This window comes from Branchiostoma lanceolatum, chromosome 12 (genome assembly GCF_035083965.1).
Source record: "Branchiostoma lanceolatum isolate klBraLanc5 chromosome 12, klBraLanc5.hap2, whole genome shotgun sequence".
NCBI lineage: Eukaryota > Metazoa > Chordata > Leptocardii > Amphioxiformes > Branchiostomatidae > Branchiostoma > Branchiostoma lanceolatum.
This window is the reverse complement of record NC_089733.1, coordinates 8,805,443-8,833,025: the sequence shown is the minus strand read 5'-3', so window position 1 is coordinate 8,833,025 and position 27,583 is coordinate 8,805,443. Positions and strand designations below refer to the sequence as shown.

Genomic DNA, 27,583 nt, shown 5'->3' with positions numbered 1-27,583 from the left:
TAAAATTGTTAGCTGTTGTAAGTCACCTAACTTATTTGCTACTGAAAAGGGTTGCAGTCCGTAGGACAGGATGTCATTTGTGAACAAAAGGGGGAGACTTCACAATTTTATCTCAATCTTTTTATGCCCAGTGAAAGATTAAACTATATTAGGCTACATGTTAATTGTTTTCTTTCTATTTTTCTCCCCAGAACATAGGGTTCAGTGTGACGTACAAGGAGAGCGATGTCCATGAGGACAGCCAGGTTCTGATCCCCATGTGTAAGTGTAACTCCCACAGACAGGCCGTACAGGGGGAGCTCATCGCCAAGAGAGCCGGGGTCTACACACTGCTGTTCGACAACTCCTACTCCAGGTACATGTATGCTACTCCAGGAACAATTTTTAACCTATTGGAATTAATACATTTAATACATTAATACATTCTAATACATTTGTATTTGAATTCATGTTCAATGTCTTTTTCTGCCCAATGTGTCCAGATTCACATCCAAGAAACTGACCTACAAGCTGCAAGTGAAGAGACCAGTGACAGAGGCCAGCAGCTAATTGTTGCCTAGCAACAACCAATCAGCAACCTTCAGGAGGAGACCAATGACATTGTCTAATCAGGCTGTTGCCTAGCAACTGACAGTAACTTGTGAAAAAATGTGTTTCAGTTTGTGTTGTTTCTGCAAACTTCTTTTTACAATTGAGACACTGGAAGAGTCAAGCTATAATAATAAGTACAGTCTGAATTTGAATCTTTCTATGAAGGAATTGATGTTTCACTCTTGCACTGTAGAGTTGTACACACATATGATGAAAATATTCTGCTTGGGTTGGCAGAAACACCATTCTTGGACAACTTAAGTCTTGCCCCTCCTCCCAACTGGAGATGTGTATGTAGCAGATTAGAGATTAAGAATCTTCAGAGTCAAGTATACATATGTCGTATTTTAGGCAAAGAAACGCCAATGGTTTTAGTTTTACTTTAATTTGTATTTGCCAGCATTTAGCATGTACAATGCAATCCTAGTGCTAAAGGCTTGATATTAAATGACTATTATGACGTTAAACAGATTCAGAAACATTATGGAATTGTGACAGTGAGATGGAACCTTAGTGAGTGTTTTTAATCAGATAATCGTCAGATATGTTGCACAGATATGATGTAAGTTGTAATCCTTATAAACAAATAAACAGATGTTCAGAAGTTTGAATGGTGTAAAAGAGAGCAAGAATGTATTTTCAGGATTCGAGTTTGAGACACCGTTACCGGTAATGCAAGCAAAATGCAATGTCGTGAGGGAATATGCAATAAAGTATTTTGTAAAAGATTTTGTAATTTAGGTGACTGTAGTTGTTTCCCTAAATGGTGTCAAATATGAAAAAGGAACACAAGCAAGGGCAATTTTTAAAAAGAGACATTATGATATGATAAAGTGATATAGTATGAGCTTTTTCACCCTTGAACAGTCGTGTAATACATGTGTGTATATTGACTCATACCGTGGCCTCAACCATGGTCTTTTAGCATTAAAATGCATGCATCCTTAATACATTTAATTTAAGATAGATAGACAGACTTTTTCTTCCTGACTTTTAGGCCACACCAATTAAATTTCATGGTTAACGGATTTTTTTTTAATTTTAGCACGAGGACATCATTAAAACAGAAGGCTGGGGTGAAAACTTGCACCTGACCCTGTTCACTCACCGAAACTGTGCACCAAAGTAAAAACTTTCCTCAGAGATTCTGTTTTCATGTTGATTTTCCAATCTAGCATTTTTTTTAAAATTCCGTTAACCAAAAAATTAAATTGGTGTGGCCTTAGGTAGGACTATGGTAGCTTGCAATTTTTTAAAATCATCAACAAGCTATTGTATAGGGACCAACAAAGCCTTGCCATATACAACGACTTAAATGAATGCCTACAGTGACATGTATAGGTAGTGTGCTGATAGAAGACAGGAAGATATTGAAGTCATCTTTGTCAAAATATACTGTCCAGTTGATACTGCAATACTCTTAGCCAACATTTTCTAAAGTTATACTCATTATTGACACAATCTCAAGGATGAGTCAGTACTGTACATAAATTACTGTTGTGATGAGACCATCAAGAAGTGTTCTTTTTTGGTGATTCTGAAAAAAAAGGCATTACTAACAATATTTAAGATTTGTAGCTTTGGGTTCAGAGTGGTTACAAATAATGAATTGTTGCATATTAAAGAGTAAATAAACATGACAAATGATCTCCTTTGTACAGATATATATTATGTACAATGATGTCTTGTGCAAATACAGTAGTTAACAAATACTTTTTAAGAACAACTGCGAAAAAGAAATCCAGTGAAAGGCAATGTGGGTAACTGTGAAGCATGCTATTTTGTTATTTCAGAAATGTGAGGTTTCAATCTTCATACTCTTCCATTCTTGGTTTAGAGTGCCAAGTAAAATATGAAATTTGCTTGATTTGTGTCTTTGTCCTCTTTTACTGCCATCAAATAGACCAGTCGAGAGTAAAACTGTTTGTTTAACTCACTCTTGGAACAATCCTGACTGTCCATCACAATTAGCAGTTCAACCAATGATAGCATGGCAATTACTGAATTAGCGGTTAGACCAATGAGAGAGGGACTGTACTTAGTATATCCGATTCGGTCAAACATTTGCATTTTTATTTAGCGTTTCTACGTTTTGACCGAGGTGGGGCTATGCATGGGATTAGTCCACTGGGCAGTCAAACATGTGCAGGTATACTGTGCAGGTATACTTCATGACTGTATTATTTTACTTTGCACAGTATTTCAAACAAAGGCACAGACAAACACTGACAGAACAAGTTAACTTTATTTTGTAATGTGCTTCCAACAGTCTCCCTTTATAACACTATCTTTACTTGTCATGGTTGACTATGGACTTGAGCAGCAAGTGAAGCATCCTATATTTACTTGAAGGGAATGTACAGAAAACCGACTACAAGCTTTGAGCTTTGTGTCTAGGACTTAACAAAGCAGTAAACATCAACTTTCATACATGGTCTTTTCAAGAACAGGAAACACAATACATGTATTATTAACTGATAGCCTTTAACGATATACAGATTCTGACTGTGTTTTTGTGGAATGCTAATAGTATACAATAATTTTTATTGTCTTTCACATTCCTCCATTTACAGCAAATTAAACTGAAAGGGGAAGCTTCATGTTAAAGTCGTTAAAGAATACTGGAATGTATATACATGACATGAGTAAAAGTCTCTGTAAGCAGAACTATATCTACATGTATATGATGGGTTGACCAAGATTCTGAGTTAGCCTGTGTTCACACAAGCTCTTGGCCGGAGGTTACTGACCCCCACCCCAAGAGTGGATGGCGGGATCCCCTAGGGGGATGGAGGTCACAGGACCGGCTGGCCACTAGGAGCGCGATTCGTCAGGCTAGATTCTGAGTGGACCCAAATTTTTATATTCCATCTTTTGAATAATGAAATTTGGGAGGATTTTAAACATTTTCGAGAAGTGTAAATAATCTTTACCCCCAAAGGAAAATCTCAGTATAATTAGTGAAATGTACACACAATCCTAATGGAACCAGGTATGTTTTATCTATATTAAATACTGAAGTGGCTATACTTCAAATGTAACAATAACTCTACAATATACTGTGACAACTGGACATCTTGATTGATAAAATTTTTCAAAATGACAGCCTTAACAATGGAATGTTCAAGTTTAAACTGTGACATTTTAATTACAATGATTGTACAAAAAAACACATTACCTCGTGATATGATTTAAACCGTAAAACAAAGGTAATAAGATATGAGTGCGCTTTTGCTAGGGAGCAAGAACACTACATGAAACAGTGAATTTAGGCTTCATTTGAACACCCGTCACAATATTGCCTCTTCCATATGGGCAAGGTGTTGGCAGGATAGTTCATTTACTGCGTGTTGTTACATTTGGAAGCCAATACCAACAAAAAAATCAACTGGAACACTTTCGCTAAGCTAACTTGTAACCTCACAGGGTGGGGCTAGTATCACAATGTGCATTTGTGGCATCCACAAGTATCGCTACTTATTCTTAATATTTCACAATATAACAAAGCTATGCAATCTTTTAAAACATTTCTTGAAAAAGCTGTTCCACATGCATGTACACTAACCATTCTTTCTACTCACCTTAATATATCAAAGCTAGACAACATAACATTTTTACATTTGTAACTTTTCTTAATGCATTCATTACTCAATAAGGCTTCCTTTAGACTAGGGCACATTTAACATGTACGTACATGTGTAAGTGCATTCACTACAATGCCACAAATTTCTGTGAACTTGTAAATATCTACTTCTGTCAGCTTTTCTTGACAAATGTACAACAGATCCATAATAAAAATCTACTATTACTACCCTAATTGTCAAAAATAAGTTCCACCGTGCCGTGGCCGAGAGATGCACATTTTTCCGATGCCCCGTTGATTTGTTACTACAGTGCTTCTTTCCAAGGCACAGCCCCCTCAATCATCAGACTCGTACCTGCAGACATGAAAGGACAGGTTTGTGGTCATTTTTGGAACACTTAAAAGGAAACCTGCAAGCTATATTAGGGCTCAAAAATCGGATTTTGAAAGTCAATTTATTTAGTCATTTCTATACATGATTAGTTCAAACAACACTATCACAATGTATAACAATGTCCATGATGCAAAAATACGACGTTGAAATAGAACTGCCAGAAATCGAGTTGCCAGAGTTTTTGTAGGCTCGTGAAACTAAGGGGATCATTGTACGGCACAATTTTGCGCGGTTTTAAGATGCTCAAATTGTGAAGTTATCACGCAAATGTGCTAAACAATGTCACTACCATAAAGATTTCAGCATCTTTTTTATTTACATCTTTAGGGCCCTAAGGAATATTGCATTGGTCGCCTTTAAGTGAGCAGTGGAGTGGGAGGTGAGAAAAAGGTAGGGAGGGATTCTTGTCTGACAAATGGTTGACCAAAAGAAATCACCATTGGCAGTGTAGACTTGGTTACATAAAATACAGCGTAACTATGGGATGGGAAAAACAATACACAAAAAGAAAGTACTCATTGACCATCCCTCGAGCAAGACGGGGGCCAAAACTTACTACCGGGCTACTTTGACCTGTTTTGCTCAGGTCAAGTGACATAGGCTTTGTTGTCATTTCGACTTGAGAAGGATCATAGGAATGATCAAAAGCTTCTTGGTAAGCGCCTTACCTTGAATAGTTTCATCAGGTTGGTAAGTCAGTGAATAAAAGGACTCTTGTACACAACCAAGTGATTTATTAAAAAATTGACGTTTCAGTGACCGTCTGTCACCTTTCTCAGGGCAGTTCTGACTGGTTCACATTGCAGGTGTCGCTGCTTATAGATGCGTTCCCAAACACAAAGTATTTACATAAAATTACATACACTGTTACAGGGAACTTGGTATAAATCACTTGGATGTGTACAAAGAGCCTTTTTATTCAGCCTTACCTTGTGTGAGAAAATGGCGTATAAAACCTAAACGAAAAAAGAGTGTTCATGGTATGCTTACTGCCTAAGACGTCTTCTGAGGTCCTTAATCTGGTCGTTCTTTTGAGTCAGCATCTTCTTCATGTTCTTGTAAGCACCCGTCTCCTGGAACTTCTTGTCTAGCTCCTTAAGACACGAAAGGGAAGGCATGTTAAGACAATTGCAGAAATGTGAAGACAACTTGGCTTGTAAGTGTTTGAATATATGAAGCCTAAGCTATTCCGTAAAGTGATTCGTTTTCTTAAATTATGTAAGGAGCTTAATTTCATTAAGTGTCACAGGTAAAGGTCCCATATATGCATAGCCTTTGTTGCGACCGTACTGGCAGTGAGTTCTTATCCACTGTGTCTAGGGCATGGTATTGGAAGACAGAGCCCATCCCTCTCCTTCCACTGCCTTTTACCTCCCAAACCAAAGTCAGGTACCCATCTTACACCTGGGTGGAGTGAGGAAAGTCGTGCCTCTCCCAAGAACATAACTAGGTATCAAACCCTAATGGCCATGACATCATGATCTTGTGTCCGCTCAGCCATTTGTTGCAGTCTCACTAACTGTAAATATTCTTTGCAATAGCTGTGCTCTTTGAATATGTTAATCATCTTAGTAATAACAAGAAGGTGCTTTAAGACACCTGTAGTGCCGAATGTTCATATACTAAGATCTCACCTTCTCAGCCATCTCCAGCTGCTCCTGTACTTCTAACAGTTTGTGTTTTGTGCTGATTAAATCTCCCTCTAAACCCTTGGCTTCCATCGCTTTAGCATCGAGTCCCTATAGATGGGGAATGCAACATGTTAACATGATAGCAGGCACATGTACACTCATTTAGATGTATACATTCAACATCCAAATCACATTGCAGGACATCTCACATATCAAAAGCAATCAATATTATGACTTAAGGTAGGAAAAATGGCTCAAACAAATGGACTTTTCATTGTGTCATTGAAAGCCTTTTTTATATACATTTGCACCACATTTAAGTCGAGGACTAAAATTCCTGCCCCCTCCTTTACGGTCTTCCCACCAGTGACCTCACCTGTGACATCTCCATCTTGACCTTTGCCATTTGTGCTTCCAGGTCAGAAAAGTCTCCGGAATTATCAGATTTCCTTGTCTTTGCCTGGCCAAGAGCATCCTGTAAAAACAAGAAAAATTACTCCTTTTGTTTTAAACATGATAATAAAAACTTGGTTTTCTATAAGATATCCTGTCTCCATCATTTTAACTTCACAACACTGACAAAATTTGATACAGATTCAACATTAAAAAAAACAATTTTCAAAATTATCAGTAGCATTCATAGTACATTGGTTAGCGACTCTGCCAATGGACCAAGAAATTGGGAGTTGAAATACTCGCTGTTGTCACTTACCTGACATGCACGCTAAGGGAAAGGGTTGCAGTCCTTAGGACTGGACATTGTAAGCTGTGGTCCACTGTTTATTGTACTTGTCGAGTCCCAGTAGCCACAGACCAGTAAAATTTAGGCAGGAACAGCACAAAAATCACTTTTCTTGGACATTTTGGGACAATATAAACAAGAAATGACACTTTTGTAAAAGTTTTGGGACAGAAGGGGAAAAAGTTTATTTTGAGGCCTGACAATGAACCTGTAAATACTACAGATAGCATCTGTCTTCTCTGTTATGACCAGTGGAAGAATAGCTGTTCTTCGGTGACCTAAACTGCATGGTTTGAGATCCCTGTAACTTTTTGTCCTAAGGCTTGTACATTCTAGCGTGCTTACCTGTGTTTGAGTCAGCTCATCTTCCAGTCGTGATTTATCCTTCAGCACACCCGTGGCTCTCTCTTCCACTGACTTCATCCGCTCCCTCAATTTCTCATTCTCTTCTTTCAATCGTTCAATTTCCTGGAGACAGAAAAGAAGCAGTCCTTTCAAAGGATATTCAACAACTAAAATCATAATCATACACAAAACACAGACTTAAAAGCATTTTAGCAACAGCAACTCGGAAGAAAGTAACAAGTATGCTTTTCTTAAAACAATCACGCTTTTTACACTTGAAAATATTCCATTCAATAGGCAACAGTTTAACCTATAACCTTTACCCTCTGCAGGTCAAACTGTGAACCTTTCTTCAGAATTCCTTCAGTAAAACTAACTGTTCTTTATCATATGCTTACATGTAGCTAATTTTTTTTTTAAATTTTTACAAATCACTTGTATTCTGCACATGCCTAGGCCATTGGTGCCACCAGTTTCAAGGTGTGAAATAAAGTTCAAAGTTCAACCCTACTATATGTAGCAGCGCTGCTCCCCCTCCCTCATTCAGGGGTTCCAGCTTGGAGGCTTTGGAGTCAAACGACGGCTTTGTGTTCTGCAAACAAAAACATAAATCATTACTTTTGTCTTTTACGAAACCAAAATTACATTCGTTTATTGTAAATTGTTAAACCTACGTCTTTTCCACACCAAAGGAATTTTTTCACTATCAAAAACATGTCCATGCAGGAGACGTACCGCTGCCTTGCCAGCAAATTCCCTTTCCTCCAGTTCCATGATCTGCTCCAACAATTCTCTGCAAGAAATACACAAAACAACATGAAGTTAGCATCCCAAAGGAGTTGTGACCATTATGAGAGGATATCAAACCGTCATATCTGGGTTTGAGGACGAAGACATACCTGAAAAATCCACCAAACATGTACATATCGATAATAGTAGGCTTCCAATTGTTTAAACTAATCAGTTTCTTACACAGCCTATACTCACCAACTTTGAGTACTAGGTGATATGCTACAATTGAGGATACCAGTAACCCAAAACAAAACAAAATATGCCTCCGTCCCAGAGCTGTCGCCAAAAAACGCATGCCTGACCTGTTCTCCAGGTCGGATATGTCTGCCTGCAGCTTCAGGTGCCATTTCTCTGCCTGGCTGAACAGTTGCCGTAGCAACAGGATGTTGGTGTGCGCCGTGTTGATCAGCTCCGACTCCACCTCGCTGCGGACTACCGTCTCTAACCCGTCCATCATCCCGACCACTTCATCGACCGTAAAGGTGTCATCTGTCAATCTGGAGAGAGGGAAGAACTGAGACATTAATGAACAAATAAAGGTTGTACATCACTGCGAATCTGTCTATTATCTGGATCACTTCATCCACAGTAAAGGTGTCATCTGTCAATCTGGAGAGAGGGAAGAAATGAGACATTAATGAACAAATAAAGGTTGTACATCACTGCGAATCTGTCTATTATCTGGATCACTTCATCCACAGTAAAGGTGTCATCTGTCAATCTGGAGAGAGGGAAGAACTGAGACATTAATGAACAAATAAAAGTTGTACATCACTGCGAATCTGTCTATTATCTGGATCACTTCATCCACAGGAAAGGTGTCATTTGTTAATCTGGAGGGAGGGAAGAAATGAGACATTAATGAACAAATAAAGGTTACATCACTGCGAATTCGTCTATCATTTGGATCACTACATCCACAGGAAAGGTGTCATTTGTTAATCTGGAGGGAGGGAAGAAATGAGACATTAATGAACAAATAAAGGTTACATCACTGCAAATCTGTCTATCATTTGGACCACTACATCCACAGTAAAGGTGTCATCTGTCAATCTGGAGGGAGGGAAGAAATGAGATATTAATGAACAAATAAAGTTGTACATCACTGCCAATCTGTCTATCATTTGGATCACTTCATCCACCGTAAAGGTGTCATCTGTCAATCTGGAGGGAGGGAAGAAATGAGACATTAATGAACAAATAAAGGTTGTACATCACTGCAAATCTGTCTATCATTTGGATCACTTCATCCACCGTAAAGGTGTCATCTGTCAATCTGGAGGGAGGGAAGAAATGAGACATTAATGAACAAATAAAGGTTGTACATCACTGCGAATTCGTCTATCATTTGGATCACTACATCCACAGGAAAGGTGTCATTTGTTAATCTGGAGGGAGGGAAGAAATGAGACATTAATGAACAAATAAAGGTTACATCACTGCAAATCTGTCTATCATTTGGACCACTACATCCACAGTAAAGGTGTCATCTGTCAATCTGGAGGGAGGGAAGAAATGAGATATTAATGAACAAATAAAGTTGTACATCACTGCCAATCTGTCTATCATTTGGATCACTTCATCCACCGTAAAGGTGTCATCTGTCAATCTGGAGGGAGGGAAGAAATGAGACATTAATGAACAAATAAAGGTTGTACATCACTGCAAATCTGTCTATCATTTGGATCACTTCATCCACCGTAAAGGTGTCATCTGTCAATCTGGAGGGAGGGAAGAAATGAGACATTAATGAACAAATAAAGTTGTACATCACTGCAAATCTGTCTATCATTTGGATCACTTCATCCACAGTAAAGGTGTCATCTGTCAATCTGGAGAGAGGGAAGAAATGAGACCTTAATGAACAAATAAAGGTTGTACATCACTGAGAATCTGTCTATCATTTGGATCACTCCATCCACGGTAAAGGTATCATCTGTCAATCTGGAGAGAGGGAAGAAATGAGACCTTAATGAACAAATAAAGGTTGTACATCACTGAGAATCTGTCTATCATTTGGATTACTTCATCCACAGCTAGTAAAGGTATCATCTGTCAATCTGGAGAGAGGGAAGAAATGAGACCTTAATGAACAAATAAAGGTTGTACATCACTGAGAATCTGTCTATCATTTGGATTACTTCATCCACAGTAAAGGTGTCATCTGTCAATCTGGAGAGAGGGAAGAAATGAGACCTTAATGAACAAATAAAGGTTATACATCACTGTGAACTACCACTTTTAAACTTCCCTTCATCTGAAAAACTTCAGAAGAAAAAGAAATGAGATTTAGACACTGCAAACTAGTAAATTAAAGCTGTGCAATAACTGGATTACAAGTTTGGCAGACATGAGATCAAGTGATTAAAACAGTAACTACAGACTGAATAAAACACTGGAGAGAATTACACAGTCAACTTGTATTGCCAGGTATGTTTGGCCAGACAGTATATCACATTACAAGAAAATCTCAAAAGAAAATGGATACTAACACGTTTAACCTCCCGTTTATATCTAGACCATAATTACAATAGTCAGTAATTAGACTGCTGAATCTATTTGTAGAGGTTGGGAATGGTATGTATATTCATACAAATGCAATTGCAATTCAAGGTCAAAGAACAGAACACAAAAAAACACAAAATTGAAAAATAAAATTAATGGGAATTGGCTTTGACAAACAGCTGTTGAATAAAATGCTGGGAAAGTAGCCAGGTGCTGTTGTCTCTAGGACACTGTACCTTTGAATATTTAATGACTAAGGTAGCAATTGTGTGTTTGTTATTGACCAAGTCAGTATGACTGAACACTGAATGTATAACAAGCTATCTATTATAGATGACTTTCTCTTCAAGTCTGAAACAATGTGTGTAGCATATACAGTTATACAGTGAAACCTACAACTTACAAGTGACCACCTCTACATAAGGACCACTTGGCCAGTGTCACCACTTTGTGGCGGTTCCTATTATGATTTTTTTTCCATTCACACATGCATTAAGAATGCTACATGTATAGTGACCACCTGTCCACATAGACCAGATTCTATTGGTCCCTTGAGTGGTCTTCTTGGGCAGTTTTGCCTGTACATGGCTTTCTACATGTTATTCTCAGTGTAACCTTACCTGCTGTCTTTCAGGTCTTCGAAGCACAAGTCCACGGACTTCAGGCACTGGCCACGTTTGTAACGGGCAAAGCGCATGTAGTTGACGACATTGCCTTGGTGATGGTCATTCAGACCCAGTTCCGCCTAAAGGGATACAAAATAACATTTTAGATACAAAATAACGTTTTGCCACTTAGAATAACATGGTAACATCTCTTAAACCTGTGGTACAGGCATCTTAAACAACCGAACAACTATGATATGGATGAAACTGATTTTCGTTTTTGATTTTTGCAGGAACTGATGATATCTTTCCAAGATGTACATGTACCAAGGACATGCAGTTAGTCCTGCAATGTAACAATGTTAGTCAAGAAGAGTTTGTACGTTTAGAGAATGGTACAACCTTAGAATTATGTTCATGCACAGGGCAGCTCCAGAAGTAAGAAGAACTGAACTACGCTGTATCAAAATTACTATGCAGTTATGCAGGCTAAGTAAATTCTTACTGTATAAAAACTGTACTATGTCAATGCTATGTTGAAAGCTTGAACACTTTGTAAGGGAAACTTGCAAAACATCAATGTTCAGTAAACACAGAACACCACATAACAATAAGAACATGCATACATTTCAAATTTAAACTTTGCAAGGAAATGTTCTGAGAAGTAAGGAGTATTCTTCTCTGCTTCTGGTATAGTCTAAATCATTTAGATCTGGACCAGCCCTGCTTTTATAAGCCACCAAGCGTGCCCCTTTGGCTTTACTTTCTTAGCTTAAAGTGAGGGAGGAATCTGTTGTCGACTCACAAGACTCCCTGAAAACTGTCTTCTCTCCTGTGGGGGGGGGGGGAGTAACACATTCAGTACATGTGAAGAGGAAGGTGGAAAAGCAAAAGTGCAAGACAACATCACAATCAACAATACTATAGCTAAAAACAAAGAAAAGTACTAGAATAGACGAAGCATGTCTTAAGCCCCTGTCACACTTGTGCGCATGAGTTGCGTATCAACATGTTTTTGGTTTAGGTTAAGTTTGCAGCCAAAGAAGTAATTTGGTTTGATAACTAGACTGCTCAACGGTGAGTCAAAGTAGGAAACAACTTCCTCCCTGCAAATTTTACTTAAACCAAAAAATGTTCCTGCGGAACTCATGCGAAATTGAATATACGCACAAGTGTGACAGGGCCACTAATTGCAAGGTACTCATGTTTTCTCAAAGGTCTCAGACTGAATGGTTTGACTTGAGGAACCATGCATTGAGTCAATGTTCTGTTTTTCTTAAGACTGCACAATAAATGAGGGGTGTAGAAAAATACCTCCCCAAACACGGACCTTGTTTTGTCACATATCAAGGTGAACAAGAGTACAGTATTTCAAAACAAGATGTCTTTGTTATGCTGTGTTTTCTGTAATCACAAAGAATTTGGAAGAGACATTCTCTAAGAGGAGTGTCCATAATGCCTTCACACATTACATAATTACCATTACTATTAGATTGGAATATCAACATGGCATAGATTCACTTCCACTATGTGTAACAAAATTCAACATGCTCAACTACTAAAAAATGTTTCCTGCCCCCTGCCATATTCAAACCCTACAATTAGAAATTCTACATAGTACCGGTATGTACTGTTCATTGGAATACATTTACAGAATGTGCTATAAGCATTTTCTGTGTATAACTGATTCTAAAAAAAGCTACTTGACAGTTTAAAGAGGGGGCAACTTGTCTTAAGTGTTAGAATTAAAGGTTGAAATTAAAGGAGTGGTCATATTGTCATTATTGATGAGAAATGTTATTGACATGATTGCACAAAATCTACCCCTTCCTAGAATGATATGGTCTGTCAGTGCTAGCTTAATGCAAAGAACAACATTTGGAACATTTCAAATTGTGGGACAAACCAACATCAATGCCTCTAGTCGTTAGTAGTTACTATGGCAACACAGGTAACTATGGCAACAGCAACAGGTGGTTGGTAATATGAACTTGTGACTTTGCCTTTATTTTTCAATGACCACGTATTGTTATAGTGAACCATTGCAAATTTGTACTGTTGATAGTACTTTTAGTATGATCTTGGGAGGGGCTGTAGTTTAGAAGACAGATACAAGTGAGGGCATAGATGATATGTAAGGTAACGCTGGATCTAGACAAGTTCGGGGAAGTTTGGAAGCGAATTGATGGGATAACAGACAAGATCGTGGCTGACTGGGTTAATAAGATGTTCATAAGCTAGTAGAAATTCAGTATTTGTAGAAAAATGCTCACCATATTGCTGGAAGTCTCGCCAACTCGCCCAGACGACACAAAAGTGCAATACAGAATATCAAAATGTGAGAAAATTCGTCCAGACGTACTACGCCTGCGCAGGACTGACGGTCCCCGGATGAGGGGTCAAAGGTAACGTCATAAGATTTATAACTTTTCTTGAAAATTTGGTGATTAGATTTGAGAAAATGCGTGTGAATATAGATGATTATGCTCAAATCTGCCCAATAAATGTAATCTTACAGCAAAATCGTCAATACTGCATCTCTTCATTTTCCCACGTGTGGAACAGGGCGAGCCCCTTTGGGTGATTCCAAAATTTGGCGCGAAAAGAAACATGTCACAACGACTTGAGATGTATACAAATAATCAAAAGTTAGAAATAAAAGACGTTAAAAAACACTCTAGGATATGTAATCAGTTATAAAAGACAAATACTGTATATTTGAAATGTTGTTTTTGTCAAGAATAAATCGATACAAATATCAAACTTCCACCCCCACAAAATACTAAAAATGTAGTCATCGCCAACATCCGGGCACTTCTCACAACCCAGATCAACATGGCGGCGGCAGCAGGTGAGAAATTTTCGTTCATTCCCGAGAATTTTCCTCAGTTTGTCCCCGAAATCTCTCAGTCCGAACACGCAAGTTAGTCAGGTAGACAAAAGAAGCTACATGGAAAAAATCTAACCAGTTGTTTTGATGGTATCCCCGTGTCTAACCCGATGACTTGTGAGAAATTTGGAAGACTGAAATGGCGCTACCATATTGCCGCATGCAGAAATCCTCTCGCGGTGGCCGGCCGATCGCATCATGCGAGACCTCTTATTGCGCAATGCACGGATTTATCAAACAGTTTGAGGACATTTCTGTAGTTTGTATGCTTAGAATTAGGCTATCTTACTCCCTGTCTACTTGTATTTGTGTAGGAACATATTCAGCGATGGCGTTGGTAGATTTGTGTACTCTGACACGTTTGCATGCTGCATGGGAAGAAATTATTTGTGCATGCGCAGATACTGTCCACTGTGCATCAATCTATCATGATTCCCGTACTGATAAAGAATGGTCAAATTACAGAAAAGGCCAATGTTTATTTCTGAAAGGAAATTCATCTCTGATTTCATTAACAAATGGATAATGTGATTTCATACCATTATGATTTATTCATTTCTATAGCTGATACAATAAGATAATAATGAAAAAAATCTTATGAAAAACTTGGGGAATCATGACATCAAATTATGCAGTTCTATGCTGTTGATGAGCCCAAATACAGTTTGCTGCTCAAGTCAAGTTTCTTTTTCTCAGTTCCACCCACCATATGTAGTTTCTTTTTTGATGATTAAAATAGTCTATATTTATTTATCATGTCGGTAGCCAAGGTCATTGTTATATTTTGGCAATGTTACATACATGCGGATGATGAAACTAAACATAAAATGATGAATATGAAATATTAGTAAATTAGTTTTTGTCCAAGAGAACCTGATATCAATTAAATTTTCTTCCGTATTTTCTTCTATATCCTTAAAAGCAACCTAGTAGCTAGTGCCACTTATATAGTTTTTATGAATGGTACCACAATATCACCATCATGTATCTCACAACACAAGTATTGTAATTCTTGTTTCTTTCATTATAACTTTATGTTCACTGTTTTCACGGTCACCCCTGTACTTTGAACTTATCACCATGAAAAACCTGAAAAATTATGATTCCTTCACACATCAGTTCTGTAAATCACTTGCCCCCACCTTGAAGTTATTTAGTTCAGTGAAAATGGCAATTTTCCTTACACCGTGAAATTTTGCTACTGTGAAGATAGAGTGAATTACAGTATTGGGTGTCCCGGGTGTGGCTCTTACATAAGGGTTAGAGAATGACCTCATCTAATAATGGGAGGTAGTAAAGAGCAATATTTGCTTAACCAACTATTAAATTAGAAAAGGTATTTAAGTTTTTTATTAATTATAGCACAGGTATTGCTGGATGGCTAGGTTAGATTTTAGAGTCTCATCCATTACAGAGAAGGTAAAAGCTTTCTACAAGAAAGTTTACATGTTCCCTTACGTTAGGTTGTCTGATAATTGGGTAATTGTTTAAGGTAAACCAAGTGACAACAATAGCAGTAATGCCTTTTTTTCAGCATTTTGGCACAAATCTTGTCTTGCCATGTATTGATTTAGTTGTCTGTGCCATTTTATCTGCCACTGGAATTTGGAAATACCTCAATTGCAAAGGGCCAGTACAGTGTACACTGTTCATTTATTCCCAGACGATAAGCATAATGAAATGATTTGAACTATTCATAGATTAGGGAGCTTCAGGCATAAGTCTCATGCGTCAAACCTCTGCACGTAAAAGAACCCAACACACTTATCAAGAAGAGTAGGGGTGACCCGGTGTGCTTGGCTCAAAACGCGAGCCGTAGCAAAGCCGCATTGCACTACCACTAGCTACTTGAAAAAGCATCATGCTTCACCTCAAATGACGATGCCTTGAAACGAATGAAACTAATAGATAGCTTTTCTGTTAACTTACTGAGAATACAGGGTACAAGATTCTGAGTCCAGTACAAGTGGTCTGCCTTGACACCACACAAATTTGATGCACAGTAAATTTCTGGTATAAAATCAATTTGTATTCCTTGTGTATGTTCATTAGTCTCTGTCTACAGGAATGCCTTTATGCCTTGCAAATTATTTCAAGGGCAAAACGACATGAAATATGGGGCATTTTTGTACATTGATAGATGTAACAATATGTAAGTAAGATTTCATTAAAGAATTTGTGGCATTTGTTTCCATTCGAACTGCACTTTTTGTGAGAAAGTGGTGCTTTCAGACAGATAAAATCTGTTATTGAAAGGGTGTGTCAGGTCTCAGACAAGAAAGGTCATTTGAAAATTGTTTTGTTGACCTTAAACTCCCAGCAGCAGCAATAGACACTACCTGAGTAGACTACAAATTCCCTAGTGGGTACATGTATTCATAACTGGCAATTGTCTGAATTTAGATTGTTCAATTTTGTTGTGCATTTTGGAAATTTTATCTTATTATTACAAGTTAGATAAGATTTGGTGATGAATACACACTTTGAGAAAATATTTTTGCGCCTGTTTTCACCAAACCTAACTTAATGCATTGACTTAACATTGACAGTGACCTTGTAAAATGAGGTTCGTTACCTGCATATTGCCATTTAATCACTTTTGGGTTAGTGGTTTGAGATAACAATGTCAGAATTGACATTTACTGCAAGGGCAGCAGTTTCGTATCAGTAGTTTGGATAGTTGACTTCTCTTCCACAGCTTGAACAGGATTGCAGCCACTTTATATTACAACTGTACATTGTAAATACAAGTGTACATTGTAAAGTGTCCTTTAAACATGTTGAAATGTTTATCCATTTTCTAGCCACTTGTGATGATTGAAATGTATGTTTTACATGTATCTGCACAAGTCTTAAGGCTATACATGTATGGGCACTTGTGTGTGTAACACAATACATTTGTAGCTCATGAATACTGTGGTCTGATAATCCCATAACCCATAGAAATGTAGCATTATATGGCTACCTGAGCATGGAAGCTTAAAGGCTTCCATGTAGCTTTACAATTATTTATTTACATGCAGGACACATGTTAAGGTCTACAAATAAAGATAACTGGTCCCTGGTTAGGTTGAATAGATGAAAAAGAAAGTGTAGAAAAAATAGGAAAACTGAGAAAAGTTTAAAGATCTTGCATATACAATACTATACTTTTTTGATAGTGAAATTGTTATGATTCTTCAAAAATAAATGTTATCATACTTAATCTGATAACAAGTATGAAAATAACATTGTGGTATTATGCTGTCCCTAAGGAGTTGTTGCCTGTTTTTCTACAATTTTAGGCAAGAAGAAGAAGAAGGCAAAGGGACAGACTGTGAGTCTAAACGACTTCCTGGGAGATGCAGCCCCACCCAGCTATGTCATGACTCCCAAGTCTAACGACTGGGCTGATGAGACGGAGGGGCTGGACTATGACAGTGAGTTGCCTTCAGGATTGGACTTTGAGATTCAGGATTTGACTTTGACATGTTGTAAAAAGAAAGCAGTACTGCTGTAAGTGTAGTAGAGATATCATAAGACAGCCAGAATGGTACAGACTGAAAAGGATGGTGATTTGTGATGTATTTTTGCTTGTCTTGAAGTGAAGGTAAAATTGCTTTATAAAAAGTATCAAATTTCAAAATATATTGACTTGCCCACAAAAAGTTGTAAGAAAAATCGAATATATAATGCAGCATGTTGTCTGTGAATTGAAAAAAAATGGATAAATTGAAGTTTGAAGTGAGCAATAGCCTCTATTGTTAAAGATGACAATTCTACCTCCCCAGCCACCCCGACATGGTCTGACTCTGGGTTCTCCTCTGCGATCGACCGCGCAAAGCTCCCCACAGCCCCGCGGTCTGCACGAATGGCAGACTTCGACGCCTCCCGGATTCCCGACAAGCCGCCGTTTACAGCGTTCCTCGGGAATCTCTCATACGACGTGGATGAAGAAGCTGTCGAAAGATTTTTCCGTGATATGAAGGTTGGTGACTATCATAGGATAGATATCCTTTATGTTTAATAGAGTCACATTTAAATGATATGTCCTGTTTGCAAGATTGACAACAGAAATTGAGTTGCTGATTACTTATGGGAAACTATTCAGAATTGTCAATGTGCTTTAGTCTGCATTATCTTGGGGTGTTTGTTTGCTTGAATGATTACATCTCAGTACCAACCGCGCTTGGTCTGAATTGACATTTATTAACATGATGTCAACTGGTCTGGATGACAAGCAACGAAAAGGACATACAAATCGTCCTGTAAAAGATAGAGCTGTTTACAAGATTGATAGCAAAAATTTTTGGTAAATGGTACTGCACTCTTTATGTACCAGTAACTATGATTATAAACTCGAAAAAGGCAAAACTGTTCGTTCCAAGATTGTTATCATGATTATCTTAATGTTAATTTAGGAGTGTACAGTATTATGTGAATGCACACTCAGTCATTTGTGAAATGCTTTCATGGACAGACAAGTACATGTACATCCTGTAAAGGTCATGCTTTACCATACTTGCTATTTACACTATCTTTGTTTTGCAGTCCTGACAACATCCTTTAATTTCTGATCAGCTTGTTTACATTTGTACTTCAGTTCATGGTTTGAAATTTGACTAAAACTTGGGTCAGATGTTGGCTACATAATTTATTATCACTTCAACACTTGCGTAGATGTTCTAGATCACCGAATTGTATATTTATATTTTCGATTACATTTATGTCTTATTGCAGATCACATTCTACTGTCTGTACATTAGAAAGTTCATGATGACAACTTTTAAAGTGAGACTGATTATTCCCCTGTATATTTCAGCTGGTAACAGTAAGGTTACCCCGTGACGGTGGCGACAGCGGTCGGCTGAAGGGTTTCGGATACGCTGAGTTTGAGGACAAGGATTCACTTCTCAAAGCCATTAACATGAACAATGAGGTAAGCCTAGATATAGAGATTTCTACTTTGCTTTACTTGTGGTCGTGCTCTACTTAGCATTCTTTTGGGTGTTCGTTTTTTGCTTGAATGATTACATCTCAGTACCAACCGCGCTTGGTCTGAATTGACATTTATTAACATGATGTCAACTGGTCTGGATGACAAGCAACAGAAAGAATTTAAAAATTCCTTGAAACGAAGTGGGTTTAGAAATAACAGACAATGAAATATGTGTATAGTTTACCATTAAAGAAACATCTATCGAGTCAGCCATTGTTCTACCATATACATTTCAAACTTCATGTGTTGTCATATTTCTCCACAGAAACTGCTGAATCGTCAGATCAGGGTAGATGTGGCAGACCAAACCCAACAAGGTGGACAAGGTAAGGAAAATTTTACTTATTTAAAATTTATTATTTCAGAATTCAAACTTGAGATTATCATGCTACTTTGGCAACAGGCTATGTTTGTTTTGCATAACCAGTACTAGTAGCGTAACTCACCGGTTTCGTAGTGTATAGGTAACTTTACAAGCTATGTAAGAGTGAACTGTAAGGTTTATCCACATACTCTGGGATGGACCTCTACTCTTTTCAGTAGGTGTGGTGGGATCTTTAATGTGCTTGAGGTGTGGCTATTGCCAAACACAGATGATCTCTCAGCCCCTAACAAAATTGTATCAGCAACTTGCAAGTAGCACATACATCGGCTGATACACAAAATTTGGTGGACTCTGAATCTGTGTTTTGATTGTTGCAAGCCACTGTGAATTAGAACTTTGCAAAGATAAATAAATGACATGAATCCATTTTTCCACAGACAGGGACTCGAGATGGGGAGACCGGGATGGAAAAGACCGCTCGGACGGCCGGGACAGAGCGCTGTACGACGAGTTGACAGCAGGGGACTGGAGAAAGGCGTCATCAGAAACAGGAATCCTCCCCCCAGCTCGACCAGGAGGTAGCTTCTCAGGTAGGAGTTCCAAAGAGTAACATTGTCTTGCAAGTTGTAGGTCCGTCTCTTTTAGATCTTTGCCTTTTTTCCCTTATCCGGTATGCTAAAATCAGCTAGACATGGCCATGGCAGTTCAACTTTGATTGAGAATGTGTTATCTCTTAATATTAATAATTATCTTTTAATAATTATTCAGTGACTAACCAACCTGATGAAACTATTCACGGATGTGTTATCTCTTGTTCATGTTTGTGTTATTTCTGAACGATGATCATAGATCGGAGGGATCGCGATCGTGACATGGACCGGGGTAGTCGTGGCGGCGGCGGTGGTGCGGAAGAGGAAGACAGAACCTCTGGCGACTGGAGGAAAGCCTCCGCAGAGAACGGACCAGCCTTCAGTCGCTTTGGCGACAGAGAGTCTGGCACACGTGATATTCGCTACAGCCAGGATTCCTTTGGCGAAAGAGGTACTTTCAAAGTTTATGCATACATTTAGGATCTAGAAAAACCTGTTGAACAGAAAGCACTCCATTTGTATCAATTGATACGGAACATGATAATGCAAAGAAGGAGAAGACTGAACTATGCACAGAATGATGAATGTAACTGAGAATGGTGACTAAATGCAAAGAAACAGGTAAAAAACACCAAAAAGATTAAGGTAACCAAGAGAATCTCAACTGTGTTATAGCATTTGAATGTAGCTAATGAATGCAAACAGTTGTGGAAATGTTAATGTAAGAGAATCGCAACAGGAAAACGTGACTCAAGCATTGATTTACTTTGTAACTTTTATCATGTCGCTGATATTGTTTTGCTTTGTTCTCAGGTTCTAGTGACGACAGAGGAGGTTACGATCGCGGTGGTTTCGGACGAGACCGTGGCTACGACGACAGAGACCGAGGATTCGGATCCAGAGACCGAGGCTACAACGATCGTGGCTACAGCGATCGCGGCAGATACGATGATGGTGAGAGGTCGCAGTATGGGGATCGTTATGGAGACAGAAATCGCTATGGCGACCGGGACCGTTATGGAGACAGGGATCGCTATGGCGACCGAGGCTATGATAGAGGAGACAGGGGTTATGATAGGGGAGGTAGGAACATTATGTTCCATAAATGTAGAAGCTTTGCTGGCAGCTGCATGCTCGTAGTAGCTTCGCTCTCAACATCATGGTATAGGGAAGGCGTGTCGTATACTTACACATACGCTATTACCTGAAGCAAGCTACCGTAACTGGGATCTGTTCATTCTGCTGATATTCAATGGTTTACGAGAGTACAATGGGTAACAACTATCTTGTCTTGGCATGTGCATGAGTTGCCTTAGAAGTTAGAGGTGGATGGGAATTTATGTGTTTGAATACAAAATGGGTATTAACTATAGCAGTTTTACTTATGCTTTCTCAAACATCTCACAGAATGAGATCATGTAGGAAACTTTTTAAAAGTTTAAGCTATCCCAAACATCTCAGAGAATACTGGAGTCTAAGCTATGTGTACGCTCCAACTTGTATGAAACATGATAATGATGAAACATCCACTTTGAAATCTCTTAGGAGGTGGTCGACGCAGCTTTGGCTCGGGTTACCGTGACGATGAGAGAGGAGGTGGCTATGATGACTACGGGAGAGGGAGCTATGGACGCAGGGATGACCGCGGAGGAGGCGGAGGGTTTGGTCGTGACTTTGGGGACAGGTATGGCCCGCGGAGAGACGACCGCTTCGGAGACCGCGACGGCTTCAGACGTGAGGAGGGGGGCGAACCCGAAAAAGGTCCTGCAGAAAGGCCAAAGCTTCAGTTAGCAAAACGTACCAAGCCCGTGGAAAGTGCCCCTCCCCCTGCACAAGCAAAATCTAGCAGTAATATATTCGGCGGCGCAAAACCTGTGGATACGGCGGCAAAGGAGCGCGAGATAGAAGAGAAGCTGGCACGACAGAAGGTGGAAGAAGAAGAGAGGTACCACCAGGAGCGAGCGTCTCGGTACGAGTCTCGTGACTCAAACCACCACGCTTTGCTTTTAGCATGTTCTTCTGTTCTCTTGTTTCCTCCAAGGTTGCTGCTGACTTCCATGTAGACACAATACACAATAAGTCTCCTTGGTTTTGCACTTGTGCTGTTTGCTGAAAGCATCACTTTCCTTCTACGGATTCATGATTTAACAAGATTGTTTTGCCTGTTTGAAATATCCTTCCACCTTTGAGGAAACAAGTCATGTCCTTTGTAGTACTTGATTTCTGTCAATAATTTCCATGTTTTTTTAAGCTAACAAATCTTCTACATCATACATTTCTGCTCACTAGACCAAGCTGTAGATGTGTGCATGCAGTTTTGCACAGTATAGAATCTCACCAGTTTGTGGCATGTAGTACTAGTAGAGACGCAATCAGAAAATGGAAAGTTTACAGAACAGAGGATTTCCTCAGTAACATGTATGTTCAGAACCTGTTAATTGAGAAGGAAAAATGGTGGAATTTTATAAAAAAAGATTGGATGAAATTTCTTTCAAAACATTATTTTCATGACCATCCTCGAGTTTCAAAATTGATGTTCTTCAGCTAAGTCTCATTGGCTTAAACCTGGCCTTTTTTAAGTGAGGTATCAGTCAAAATTAACAATTTTGACATCTATGATTTCGAAAGATAACCATTTTTGCTTTCATATCATATTGAAATCTGACGAGCCTGTGGCCATCGTTAAGAGATTTTCTAAACTGTAATAACGTACTGATAACTGAAATGCCCCCCTCCCATCAGACCCCCTCCTCGTGAGCGAATGGACAGCGGCAGGACACGACGAGACAGCGAGAACTCAGCGACGTCGGGCAGGTCACGACACAACAGTTCCTCTAGCCAAACAAAAGGACCACGTCCTGTACCAGGTCAGTAGACATGGGCATTGTTTTCCTGCTTTAATTTGCTACATCTTGTTTATTTGAAAGATCTCCATCAGTGACAGTACATGATAACTTCACTACTCTTGGAGTCGTATCTACACTTGCAATAACAATAACACTAAAGTAATTTCAACAACATTGATAAAAATAAACATACATAATAAACAAGACAGTGTGTGTGGTCCAGTGGATAGCGGCCTCGCTGTAAGTTTAGTCTTGGTTGTTGTCTACCTGCTACTGTAAAAAGTATAACTCTTTAATGCAAAACATTAAGTTATTGTCCACTGTTCTTTATGACAGAATGTACTTGCACTTGTTTTGGAAATGGGTAATGGAATTTGATCCCTACGCTGAAACTGTGTTACTTACAAATGTCACGTTTTGCCTGTCTGCAGTGTCCAGTCATCAAAGACACGACAGCGAACGTTCTGCCGACAGCAGCGAAGTCTTCCAATCAGACGAGTCCCCGCGTTCACCAAAGAGAGAAGACGCCCCTGCAAAGGCCGTCCCCGCCCCTCCTCCCAAGGATAACCCTTGGGCAAAACGCAGCGAGCCCCCCCAGAACAGGGACGAAGCACCAACCAGCCAGCCTAGAGTCGGAGACACGCCGGCAAAGTATGTAGACGCTCCACCTCCGAAGGAAAACGCCTGGTCAAGAAAAGGGCCGACGTCCCCAACGTCCCCCACATCTCCGGATGGTAGAATCCCTGGCTATGCTAGAGATGCCCGGGATAGTCCATCTTCCAGGGGTCCCAGGAGGGACTCAGGAGGCGACCGGGGTAGAGGTAGAGGAGGCAGCAGAGGCAGGGGTAAATCAGTTTAAGTCTACTGTAATTCTTGTTTCTTTCACTGTATGTTCACGGTTTTCACGTTTACCTCTGTACCGTGAACTTATCACCATGAAGAAACCTGTTGTTATTATTTATGATTCCTTCACACATCCGTTCTGTAAATCACTTGCGGCCACCATGAAGTTAAAGTTCAGTAAAAATGTCCATTTTTCTTACACCGTGAAATTTTGCTACCGTGAACATAAAATGAATTACAGTACCACTTGAAGCTAACCCTATACTCTTTTCTATCAGTCTATCATCTATCATTCATGCAACATGCTAATGTTTTGGCAGGGCTGTATCCAGCTTTAATTTTTTTCTGTCCCACTCATTACTTTGGAGCCCTGTTGTTAATATTCATTGTTAGATCTTGTCATTTTTAGCTTACGAAAATACATTTTCATCAATTTCATGTCACAAAATTTAGATTTTGTTGGACAGAAGGGGTGAAATTTTGTCAATCCCAACAAGCAAATTTCCATTACAGGATGGAGGGATGGGTTCTGAAGACAGCGCTGGGTCTTGGGTATATTTTGATTTGGTCTTCTAAATCTTCTGCCTAAAATTCCAAACGTATGATGTGATGAAAAGGTTCCCGAGCACTGTCCCTAGTCTGTCTAGGCTATAACTCCTTCTCCTGTCTCCCTCTGAAGTCTCTGAGGATGACTCTGACTTAACCACAGGTGATGCCTGGGGACGTGGCAGCGGGGGGCGCGGCGGCAGAGGCGGCGGTCCGCCGGGCAGCGGGAGACCGGACCTACGACGAGACGACCGCAGACAGGAGCCACGCGACGGCAGACCCGCCAGGCAAGAACCGGCAGAGCCCAAGAAATATGTAGAACCTCCACCTCCGGTAAGTATGGCAAGAATACAGAGTTCGACACCATCTTTTTTTTGTTTCACCATCTTTTTTGATCATCTTTTCTTACCACGTTTCTTTGAAAAAGACTGATAATAACACTCACTGATTTTCATTTTAAAGATTTGTTTGTTTCTCATCTCATCTAGCCCTTAGTCTATTTGACTGTTTGGGCACCACAGAAAATCTGGCAACCAGTTTTCTTCAACCTTCTAGGTTTTCTGTTTTGCTTGGTGTCATGCCTGTCCATTCTCTGTTAATATCCTCCCATCTTTTCTGTTGCCTACACCCTCTTTCTTCTTCCCTGGTTGGTTCCTTGTTCATTTTGTGAAAACTCATACATGTCTGATCTTATATTTCAGGTTTTCAGTCAAGACAGCAAGTTTGCTGCCCTGTTGGCAGATGAAGACGGGGGAGAGGCCAGCGATTAAGGTCATCGGAGCCTGATTACCCAGCTAGCACAACTGTACATTCGCTGTAATCCATAGCAGTAGTCCAGAACTACAAAACAGGCTACCCAATATTAGTTTATGGTGTAGTCAAAGTATAAGTGAGGGGGAGGGAGGGGGGTGAATATTGGGAATCGTCTGCAGAAAACATTGAATTGGGGTGAAATCAAATGTTACAGATTTGAGGAATAGTTACAGAACTGAGATTCTCTGGAATTTTTCGTGGCCACCATTGGACTTCAGCTAAACAGAGAGTTACTTCTAAGGACATGTAGGATGTTGAATTGTAGCTGAATAGCCTTTTGTACTCAATGATAAGTGAGAGCACAAATAAGCCAGCGGAAATATTCAGCCTGTTACCAGCCGCCTCTCCGACTTGTGATTAACTTCAGAGCAGTGAATGTAAAGTAGGTACATTGCCCAAAGTGTAGTACTGAAAAATACAGTAATGCCTTGGTATCAGCAGCTATGTACAGGACTTGACAATGTGTTCGGATTTCTGAGGGGGAAAAAAGAGTGTCAACAAGATGAATTTTTTTATTGCTAGTCTTTCCGTTTCCTTGGTAGGCTGCAAAGATACATATTGCCCACGCCTCACATCAAATGTTGAAACAAACGAGGAGATTCGCTGCTGTATCTTTGGTTCTACTGTATTCTGTACTGTACATGTCTTACGCAGATTATTTGGTGTAAGCTTGCCCTCGCCAGTTGTGTTGTGTAATCTGATTTGGAAATTTTTTACTCTGTGTTTTTGTTGCCATGCACAAACAGATATGCAGCATGAAACTTTCTAGATGCTGAATCCCAGGGTGTAATGCACCAAATGAAAAGTTTTTGATATCATGAAAATGTATAATTTTGCCTGCTTACTTAGAATTGCTGATGTTTGTGATGTACATTTGGACAAGAGTATGTTCAGGGGGATATCATACATTTGAATTTTTAGTAGTACACACGCTACCATCTTCTGGGGTTTTGTTCTTTTTCAGAATGTGGCCGTACCTTGTTCACATACACACACACATACAAGGTAGATTTTCTTCTTGGTCTTTGGATGCTCAAAACCTCATCTTAGCCGAATTTTTCATGTGGAACTGTCTATTAAATTGTAATGAACATGTTGGACTGATACATTTGGAAAAGAGGTTTTCACCTCAGAAAATGAAAATGGCAAACGAATATGATGTAACCATAGGTATGATTAATCATTAAACTGAATTTATTGTTATCCTCAATGTATATTCATTTTGTACCCCAGAATTAAGATGTTTCCTGTTTTTAAGATTGGAGGCTACAACATGTAAATTCTGTGTTTGTAATGTTGATAATCCAGCAATAGAAGATGTAATATGCCAGCAAACCTTTGAATCTCCTGTTCATCATTTATAGGAATTGTCAGCAGTTTTTTTGTGCCTTAGTTACAGCAACTAGAAAATACATTGTGCAACTTGTGGAGTTGGAGAACACTATAAGAGGCTTGGGATAGATGATACTTTTTGTGTACATATTCCTCTGGAAAACAGCCACATCGGTAAACTTTAGGTGACTAACTACACCTTGCAGGCCATGAACTAGGGGTAGAGCAATGTATATCTGAGACAAGCCAGCCATTCTCTAACCTTTGGAGAAATTAAGAAAGACTGTGTAGTGCTACAATTTACAATACGAATACAGACGTGTATCTGGAATAACTTGGGAAGTAGCCAATTGTAACGGTGTTACCTTTTGACTTTTTGGTCCCAAGAATCTATGTAACAGACTTGGATGGTGTAACCATGTAAATGAGTGCATCACTCAAATTGTTCGCCTGATCTGCTAGTTTATGCTACAGTGACATTTTAATTCCTTACTGCTGTATCTTTGAATATGGTTTTTCAATGCATTTCGGTGGAGTGTCTAAAATTGTTCTCAACCTTAGATACCATACATTACAATTTCCAGACTTGGGATTTTGCACACAGTTTTACAGATAGTTCAACATGATGCCAAGGAGAGCAAAGAAATATATTCTGGGCTGGCATTTAAAACAAAAGTACTTTTGGGCCAACATGTTTTTAGGAATCTCTATGTTATGATAAGTACTATGTCTTGGTAGCCTATGTGTCGAATTACATTGTTTTAACCACACCAAGACTAAGTTATTTTGAATTCCCCGCATTCATTATTGCACAGCTACTGTGTATGCTGACAGCTGACTTGGCCTAGATTACAATGAGAACAATTACTGATGGTTAATTAGATGTAGAATTTAGGATTCCGAGAGCAGTGTTGCCAACTACTGTGATTTCTATAACTGAATAAAGTTGGAAAACACCTTTAATGTGTGCTGTACATTTTGTGTGTGTCTGAAGGATACTACTAGTACTAGTCTTACATCTTGGAGGAAATTATTTACTATGAAATAGAAACTCAACAGACTTGATGGTAAAAGGGTATATAAAGCTGAAAGGTTTACATTTGAATTTTTCCTTCAGTAATCAACCTCAGTGACATTGAAAGAGCACAAAAGATACTTGGCCTGTAAATGGTCTAATTATTCATTGCACAATAATATGGGGGTAGTTTGCAGACCACAAAGCATGGTGTAAA

At 39.1% G+C, this 27,583-nt stretch overlaps 3 protein-coding genes across 9 annotated transcripts in view; 2 read left to right on the top strand and 1 right to left on the bottom strand.

Annotated features, from left to right (window-relative positions):
- The window catches only part of LOC136445556 (FYVE and coiled-coil domain-containing protein 1-like), a 30,223-nt gene extending 27,765 nt beyond the window's left edge, over window positions 1-2,458 (top strand). For both annotated transcript variants that reach the window (XM_066443616.1, XM_066443615.1), the window contains 2 exons: window positions 192-355; window positions 483-2,458. In XM_066443616.1, coding sequence (XP_066299713.1) covers window positions 192-355; window positions 483-549 — 231 coding nt within the window. In that variant the 3' untranslated portion in view covers window positions 550-2,458. The remainder of the gene's footprint in view (window positions 1-191; window positions 356-482) is intronic.
- A 1,112-nt stretch (window positions 2,459-3,570) lies between these two features.
- Window positions 3,571-13,588, bottom strand: LOC136446379 (leucine zipper transcription factor-like protein 1). Of its 2 annotated transcripts, XM_066444727.1 has the most exons (11): window positions 13,462-13,567; window positions 11,994-12,020; window positions 11,204-11,328; window positions 8,381-8,575; window positions 8,022-8,079; window positions 7,798-7,878; window positions 7,287-7,409; window positions 6,576-6,674; window positions 6,203-6,307; window positions 5,559-5,662; window positions 3,571-4,529 (listed from the first exon to the last, which is right to left on the bottom strand). In XM_066444727.1, exons 1-11 carry the CDS (start codon window positions 13,462-13,464, stop codon window positions 4,511-4,513), a joined length of 939 nt encoding a protein of 312 aa, XP_066300824.1. In that variant the 5' UTR covers window positions 13,465-13,567; the 3' UTR covers window positions 3,571-4,510. The 2 variants fall into 2 exon arrangements, with proteins under 2 accessions (XP_066300824.1, XP_066300825.1); XM_066444728.1 differs by lacking the exon at window positions 11,994-12,020 and having other exon boundaries at window positions 13,462-13,588.
- A 394-nt stretch (window positions 13,589-13,982) lies between these two features.
- On the top strand, window positions 13,983-27,309 carry LOC136446378 (eukaryotic translation initiation factor 4B-like). 5 transcript variants are annotated; one of them, XM_066444723.1, is made up of 13 exons: window positions 13,983-14,039; window positions 17,363-17,497; window positions 17,849-18,045; window positions 18,880-18,996; window positions 19,322-19,382; window positions 19,819-19,971; window positions 20,231-20,422; window positions 20,785-20,925; window positions 21,517-21,916; window positions 22,714-22,838; window positions 23,249-23,662; window positions 24,340-24,539; window positions 24,908-27,309. In XM_066444723.1, the coding sequence occupies exons 1-13, from the start codon at window positions 14,024-14,026 to the stop codon at window positions 24,974-24,976; spliced, it is 2,220 nt and encodes a 739-aa protein (XP_066300820.1). In that variant the 5' UTR covers window positions 13,983-14,023; the 3' UTR covers window positions 24,977-27,309. The 5 variants fall into 5 exon arrangements, with proteins under 5 accessions (XP_066300820.1, XP_066300823.1, XP_066300821.1 ...); XM_066444726.1 differs by having other exon boundaries at window positions 21,517-21,940; window positions 23,249-23,638; window positions 24,370-24,539; XM_066444724.1 differs by having other exon boundaries at window positions 21,517-21,940; window positions 23,249-23,638.
- The last annotated feature ends 274 nt before the right edge of the window (window positions 27,310-27,583 follow it).

What these genes read in the sequence shown, in the direction of transcription:
- LOC136446379 (XM_066444727.1), bottom strand. An exon ending in GAAGACCTGAAAGACAGCAG is followed by an intron (nt 8,576 to 11,203) that starts GTAAGGTTACAC and finishes CCCTCTCTCCAG; the next exon opens with ATTGACAGATGACACCTTTA. An exon ending in TCAAGATGGAGATGTCACAG is followed by an intron (nt 6,308 to 6,575) that starts GTGAGGTCACTG and finishes CCCCATCTATAG; the next exon opens with GGACTCGATGCTAAAGCGAT.
- LOC136446378 (XM_066444722.1), top strand. An exon ending in CCATTAACATGAACAATGAG is followed by an intron (nt 18,997 to 19,321) that starts GTAAGCCTAGAT and finishes ATTTCTCCACAG; the next exon opens with AAACTGCTGAATCGTCAGAT. An exon ending in ATGTAGAACCTCCACCTCCG is followed by an intron (nt 24,540 to 24,907) that starts GTAAGTATGGCA and finishes CTTATATTTCAG; the next exon opens with GTTTTCAGTCAAGACAGCAA.